At 45.5% G+C, this 7500-nt stretch overlaps 2 protein-coding genes across 4 annotated transcripts in view; both read right to left on the minus strand.

The window, feature by feature from the left end:
- The window catches only part of gata1b (GATA binding protein 1b), a 4210-nt gene extending 2280 nt beyond the window's left edge, over positions 1 to 1930 (minus strand). The window contains exons 1-3 of one of the 3 annotated variants that reach the window (XM_084367196.1): positions 1722 to 1930; positions 406 to 724; positions 185 to 321 (exon numbers count right to left, since the gene is read on the minus strand). In XM_084367196.1, the coding sequence (XP_084223322.1) occupies positions 185 to 321; positions 406 to 682 (414 nt within the window). In that variant the 5' untranslated portion in view covers positions 683 to 724; positions 1722 to 1930. Of the gene's footprint in view, positions 1 to 184; positions 322 to 405; positions 725 to 1721 lie in introns of those variants that run through there. The other 2 variants (XM_084367198.1, XM_084367197.1) reach the window with 2 other exon arrangements.
- Positions 1931 to 3334: 1404 nt separating this feature from the next.
- cdk20 (cyclin dependent kinase 20) overlaps positions 3335 to 7500 on the minus strand; it is a 5353-nt gene continuing 1187 nt past the window's right edge. The window contains exons 2-8 of the mRNA XM_084367195.1: positions 7487 to 7500; positions 7231 to 7419; positions 6775 to 6896; positions 6197 to 6259; positions 4550 to 4673; positions 4058 to 4213; positions 3335 to 3736 (exon numbers count right to left, since the gene is read on the minus strand). The exon at positions 7487 to 7500 is cut by the window's right edge and continues 100 nt beyond it. Of these exons, the coding sequence (XP_084223321.1) occupies positions 3545 to 3736; positions 4058 to 4213; positions 4550 to 4673; positions 6197 to 6259; positions 6775 to 6896; positions 7231 to 7419; positions 7487 to 7500 (860 nt within the window). The 3' untranslated portion in view covers positions 3335 to 3544. The remainder of the gene's footprint in view (positions 3737 to 4057; positions 4214 to 4549; positions 4674 to 6196; positions 6260 to 6774; positions 6897 to 7230; positions 7420 to 7486) is intronic.

Below are 7500 nucleotides of genomic sequence, written 5' to 3' on the forward strand. Positions count from 1 at the left end.
TGTGTCTCTGTGTGTCTCTGTGTGTCTCTGTGCATCTCTGTGTCTCTGTGTGTGTGTCTTTGCGTGTCTGTGTCTCTCTGTGTCTCTGTGTGTGTGTCTTTGCGTGTCTGTGTCTCTCTGTGTCTCTGTGCATCTCTGTGTCTCTGTGTGTGTCTTTGTGTGTGTGTGTCTGTGTGCGTCTCACCGCTCTCCTCTTGGGTCTCAGCAGTGGTGTGTTGCTGCTCTCCTGTTGGCTGCAGCTGTGACACAGGTGACCTCCTGCGGCGTCTCTCCTCCACAGGGGGGCGCTGCTCGTCCTGCAGCTCACACACTCACGCTGCTCTGAACGAACACACACACACAGACGTGACACAACCTCTGACACACCGCACACACAGAGCTCAGACACACAGGTAGATATCTCACCTGGTACGTGGCCCTGCCCCCATGTCTGACCGCCAGGTAACATCCAATCACCAGAGGAGGAGGGTGAGGGGTAAAGGTTGCCATAGTAACCATTCCATCTAAGAGTTGAGGCGAGGAAGCAGCTGGGGGGCGGGGTCAGAGCAGGATCACCATATAAGGAAGAGGAAGGAGGAGGTGGGATGTGAGCAGAGCTCAGTGATTGACAGCTGGAGTCGTCCAACCAGAGAGAAGGACTGATGAAGTGGGCAGCAGCCAGCCGCTCGGCCTCATGGGACATGTTTGGTGATTGGAGTAAGGTGTGTGGAGGGGCGGGGCTAACCTGCAAGAAACAGAACATGAGTTTTACATGTTGAATTTACAACAGGTGTGGAAACAGAAGTATGGAAGCCCTGAAGGGTCCGAGAGAATCACTTCACTGGAATCAAAATCATATAAATAAAGTTTAAACGAGGCTGTAAACACGTTCAGACCAGGTGTCAGAAGACGAGGATGAACCTCTCAGTCCACCTGCATGGAGGAGGGGGAGGAGCTTGTGAGGAGCCTACAGACATTACTCAGGGCTGAATAAACACCTGACTCTGTTTTAATTCACAGATAACTGAGCTCATCCTGGTGAAGATGCACTTTAATGACTGATCAGTTAAACATCAGCACAGTTTTCAAAGGTTACAGAAGGTAAAAGTACTGATACCACAGTGAAGAAAATACTCTGTGACAAGTAAAGTCCTGCATTAAAAATGTTACTCAAGTAAAAATATAGAAGTACCGATTACAGATTAAGTACAGATTATCATGACCAGAAGATTTAATGATCACGATATTATCACGACATCTAAAAAATATGTTATCAGCTAATTATGTCATCAGTGCTGTCAATCAAATTAATCTTTAACTGTGTGTTTTTTGTCTGTCGCCACACAAACAGAACGATGAGCGAGAAGTCAACTGATGAACAAACGATCCAACATCAGATTATCAAATGTTTATCATTAACACAATATCAATATTTCATTTTTTTATATCACAGTTATCATCAGTTCTGGGACATCATGACACTCCTGGTTTCATCTATCACAGAGAATATTTTATAAACTGATCAAAAAATCTGTAAAGTAACTAAACTTCCTGATCATGTAGTCGAGTAAAAACTCAGTATTTCCCTCTGGAGTTTGGTGGAGAAGAAAATAGCATGAAAGTACAAATAAGTAAAGTCCTTGAGTAAATCTACACTCCAGCGCTGCCGGTCACACCGGAGCTGCACTCCTGACAAACATGTCATGTAGATAATTAAAGGAAGAAATAAAAGATGAACCAACTTCAGATGCTCAGATCTCCTCTGATGACGTCACGTCCAGTTCAGAAAGATGTTTCCAAACTGAAGCAGTTTGTTCCTTCAGAGCTGTCGAGGAGCTTCAGGTGACCAGGACACATACAGGTGAGGTGAGAGTGAAGCTGCTGCTCACTGAGCTGCTGCCTGTCTGTCCGCTCTGAGCTGACAGACAGACTGTGTCTCCGCCCACTTCCTGTCTGCTCTGAGCTGACAGACAGGAAGTGGGCGGAGACACAGTCTGAGTCAGGTTCTGATATTTTTAAAATATCAGCTGAATTGTTTTTAATAAGTTTGAGTTCATCTCCATTGATGAGCGTCACAGGTGCAGAGTTATTAATGGTTTCAGTTGAACATCGTCTGGTTTCAGCTTGTTAATGTGAAGATTTGCTGCTTTTCTTTGTCTCTTCTGACAGAAAACAAAGAGTCTTTAAGTTCTGGACAAAAGAAATGGACCTGAAGACGTCACTGTGGACTCAGACTGAACGTTTAATCAGCTTATCAGATTATAATTATCTAATTATATTTGATCAAATACTATTCAAGGTACTTTTCCGCTACTGTATAATTCTAGTCCACTACATTGTTTAAAGGAACAGTTCACTCAGTCATCGTCTCCTCCTGATGATATAAAGTCAGGCTCAGCCATCGTCTCCTCCTGATGATATAAAGTCAGGCTCAGCCATCGTCTCCTCCTGATGATATAAAGTCAGGCTCAGTCATCGTCTCCTCCTGATGATATAAAGTCAGGCTCAGTCATCGTCTCCTCCTGATGATATAAAGTCAGGCTCAGTCATCGTCTCCTCCTGGTGATATAAAGTCAGGCTCAGTCATCTCCTCCTGATGATATAAAGTCAGGCTCAGTCATCATCTCCTCCTGATGATATAAAGTCAGGCTCAGTCATCGTCTCCTCCTGATGATATAAAGTCAGGCTCAGTCATCTCCTCCTGATGATATAAAGTCAGGCTCAGCCATCGTCTCCTCCTGATGATATAAAGTCAGGCTCAGTCATCGTCTCCTCCTGATGATATAAAGTCAGGCTCAGTCATCGTCTCCTCCTGATGATATAAAGTCAGGCTCAGTCATCGTCTCCTCCTGATGATATGAAGTCAGGCTCAGCCATCGTCTCCTCCTGATGATATAAAGTCAGGCTCAGTCATCGTCTCCTCCTGATGATATAAAGTCAGGCTCAGTCATCGTCTCCTCCTGATGATATAAAGTCAGGCTCAGCCATCGTCTCCTCCTGATGATATGAAGTCAGGCTCAGCCATCGTCTCCTCCTGATGATATAAAGTCAGGCTCAGCCATCATCTCCTCCTGATGATATAAAGTCAGGCTCAGTCATCTCCTCCTGATGATATAAAGTCAGGCTCAGTCATCGTCTCCTCCTGATGATATAAAGTCAGGCTCAGCCATCATCTCCTCCTGATGATATAAAGTCAGGCTCAGTCATCGTCTCCTCCTGATGATATAAAGTCAGGCTCAGTCATCATCAGACAGAAACCAAAGTGAGTTCACACTCAGAGACTTTGTTCTCAGCTGAAGACTCAGGACGATACATGATGACGAGCATGACAGCATCCTCACTGCGTACAGCTTTGTTCAGTAGGTATCATTTATTCTTTATTATTCTTTACTATTACTCAGTTCATGTTGTATTTTTCTTCCTGCAGTGAATAAATAAAGTAACTAAGTAAAGTGCAACAGGAGACACGAGGACAAAACGAAGACGTCCTCAGAAGACGTGAAGACGAAAACGAACCAGACAGTTCGTGTTTATAACTGCAGGAGAAAGATGATTGGTTGTTTCGTCAGAGGCAGGAGGCGTGTCCCTGCAGCAGCGCAGGGTCTACCACGCTCTTCTGCAGGGGCAGCTCCAATGAGAAGTCAGTGGGCGGAGCCTGCAGGCGCTGGCGGGGGGGTCGGCCCCCCCTCTGAGGGATGGGCAGCTCTGAGTGGTGAGCAGGAAGTGGAGAGGAGAAGAAGTACGGATGGAGGAGAGCCTGCAGGAGACAGGAGCACGGATCAATGCACCCAGCCATCAATCAATCCATCGATCCATTGATCAATAAGCTTTCAGACTGAGCAGGTTTAGCTTCAGAACTCAGTAAAATCAGCAACAGCAAACTTTTAATTTCATTATTGATTTAATGTTCAATCATTTCTTTGATTCCTTAATTAATCAATAAATCCATCAAATGTCAGAACATGTGTCGTCTTCAGATGTCGGACCAACATTCAGTTCATAAATAATAAAACACTGAGTGGACCTCAGATCCATCCTGAGGAGCTCCACCAGCTGGAGTTCACTTCCTGCCTCCTACCTGTCGGGCCGAGCAGCGCTGTTTGGACGGATACACCAGGAACTTGTAGAGCAGGCTGACGGCCTGAGGGGACGTGTCGGGGACAATCTCCTCCAATGGGATCGCTGGATTCTCCTTAAAGGTGATTTTGTTGTAGTCTGGCAGCTCGACGATCTCCTGGAGGACACGGAGAACATCAACACTGTGACGTCAAAGGTCTACTGAGGTTACAGAACCGACCAATAACAACTGAACGTCTTCATTTCTTCACATCTTGATACTAAATGATTTTGTTTCCTGCCTCAGTCTGAAGAGGCTGCAGATCAGAACTTCTTCACACTGACTGACATAAAGACAGTTCTGTTCTGGAGCCCGGGTCCATTACTGACCTTATATTCAGATAATGTTCAGATAAGCTGAGACAAACATTGTTAAGAACAAACATTAGGAACAGTCCTGCAGGAGACGTTCAGGTGTTCATATAAAGGTCCGGTGAGGTGTGTTGTGTCTTACAGGCCAGCTGTCTTGTGTCGGCGTCCCCAAAACTCTGAGGACGCAGCAGAGCTGCTCGATGTCGTTCTCTCCAGGAAACAGAGGCGACGAGTTCAACAGCTCCCCGAAAATACAGCCCACCGCCCTGAAACACACACACACACACACACACACACACACACACACACACACACACACACACACACACACTCAGTATGCTGCCCCCTGCTGCTCAGCTCTGAGCTCTGCACAACATTATTCATTGACTGATTTAACAGGAACACCTGAACTACAAGACAGAACAGATGAAACGTGTCATCACAATGTTTTTATACTGGTACCGACACCAACACACCGAGTTTGATCACAAGTCCTGAACAATATGTTTTTATACTTTCATGAAAGAAAAGTAAAGATAGAAAAGTTTTCATTACACTTTACAGACTCAGAGCAGTTTCATAAAAAACATTCACCACAGCGTGTTGAGCCCCGTCTCTGGCTCTGGCCCTGACCCTCCCGGCTCGCTGAGGCTGAAGACATTTTTGGATACTCAATGGTAGAAGCTCGGAGATCACAAACTGATCTGAGAAGACATTATTTACACCCTTTATTAAGATAAAGTCGTCACTGTAGCTGCTGAGCTAACAGTGTTAGCTAACAGCATGTCGAGGGTGTAAATAATGTCTTTAAATCTTCTCCAGCTGCTTCAGGTGTTCGGCAGAACGCTGCAACTCTGTTTTACTGTGAAGCTCCAGAAATGTTCTGTGGACTACGAGACTTCACCTGACTTTATATCATCAGGAGGAGATGATGGCTGAGCCTGACTTTATATCATCAGGAGGAGACGATGGCTGAGCCTGACTTTATATCATCAGGAGGAGACAATGGCTGAGCCTGACTTTATATCATCAGGAGGAGACAATGGCTGAGCCTGACTTTATATCATCAGGAGGAGACGATGGCTGAGCCTGACTTTATATCATCAGGAGGAGACGATGGCTGAGCCTGACTTTATATCATCAGGAGGAGACAATGGCTGAGCCTGACTTTATATCATCAGGAGGAGACGATGGCTGAGCCTGACTTTATATCATCAGGAGGAGATGATGGCTGAGCCTGACTTTATATCATCAGGAGGAGACAATGGCTGAGCCTGACTTTATATCATCAGGAGGAGATGATGACTGAGCCTGACTTTATATCATCAGGAGGAGACGATGGCTGAGCCTGACTTTATATCATCAGGATGAGACGATGGCTGAGCCTGACTTTATATCATCAGGAGGAGACGATGACTGAGCCTGACTTTATATCATCAGGAGGAGACGATGACTGAGCCTGACTTTATATCATCAGGAGGAGACGATGACTGAGCCTGACTTTATATCATCAGGAGGAGACGATGGCTGAGCCTGACTTTATATCATCAGGAGGAGACGATGGCTGAGTGAACTGTTTGAGTGAACTGTTCCTTTAAAATTGATTAGACTGTACTGTAAATTCCTGTTACATCATCAATTGATTCAGATCTCAAATCTTCATGATGTCATGGTTTGGTCGGTGTGTCCACAGCCCCACGTAGTCGTATCAGTGGTAGTATCAGTACTTTAATGATAGAAGTACTTTGAGTATTTCCAGTATTAAGATGAGCAGTTGTAGTTTTCTCACCACAGGTCGACTCCCTCGTCGTACTTTCTGGCTCCGTACAGCAGCTCAGGAGCTCTGTACCACCTGAACACACACACACACACACACACACACACACACACACACACACACACACACACACAACTGAGTATCTGTACTCACAATGCTACTACAGGACTAGAACCAGAATGTGACAGATGTTTTCTCCAGGAGGAGACAGTGACATAAACACGGCTGTCAGCACGTCATCACTTCATGAAACTGAAGAAACCAACAAGCTGTCGACTGTTTTCTGTCTGAGAGCTTCAGTCAGAACAAACTGGACCTGAACACTCTGGTGTCAGTCACTAAAAGACGCGTAGCTGACATCAACAGTCAGATGAAGTCAGTCTGTCTCAGTTCGGCTCTGAGGTTTAATATAACGACAGAAATCAAATCACCAAAAATATAAAAGAATCTTGACGATGAGGTGAAACAACTAAACATTTAGGTTTTAGTCGTATTTTTATCTGGAGCAGGTCATGACACCATCTGTTGGCCTCTAATACTACTACTACTACTACTACTACTACTACTACTACTACTACTAATAATAATACCTGGTGGCCACCTGGTGGCTGTACAGTCTGTCTCCCTGTTCACTGAACAATCTGGCCAAACCGAAGTCAGCGATCTTCAGATGACCTGAGGAGCTGATGAGGAGGTTCGCTGGCTTCAGGTCCTACACACACACACACACACACACACACACACACACACACACACACAGAGTAGAAACTCAGGTGGATGAAATCATTCTCCAGGGTGCGACTAAACATTTTAATTGGTTGGGCTGCGTCTGATACCCAGCAGATCAAAATAAAGTTGAGTGCGCTGAAATGAAAACGTCTGCAGCGAACATGTGTTTTTACTGTCCTCCATTTTGTTTACATGTCTGCTTTATATGTAGCCTCAAACATGGTCCTTGGCGATCCCACAATGCATTGTGTTACAGCACAACATGAGTCAGAGGTGTCCTGACGTGATGATGAAGAGAGAGAGACAGTGAAACTCACCCGGTGCATGATGTTGTTGTGATGCAGGAAGGCCACGCCCTTCAGCAGCATCATCATGTAACCTTTGACCTGAGCCGGGGTCAGAGGTCGCTCAGAGTTCCTGATGACCTCAGAGAGGTCAGAGAGCATGAAGTCAAAGACCAGGACGAAGCCTGTACCATGAGGGAAGACGTCCTTCAGCTTCACCACCTGAGGAAGAGGAGGAGGAGTGTGAGGCTGACCTCTGACCTCTGACATGGCGTCATCTCACACTCACATGTTGGTTGTCCT

This window comes from Pagrus pagrus (genome assembly GCF_965226575.1).
Source record: "Pagrus pagrus genome assembly, chromosome: 11".
Classification (NCBI taxonomy): Eukaryota; Metazoa; Chordata; class Actinopteri; order Spariformes; family Sparidae; genus Pagrus; species Pagrus pagrus.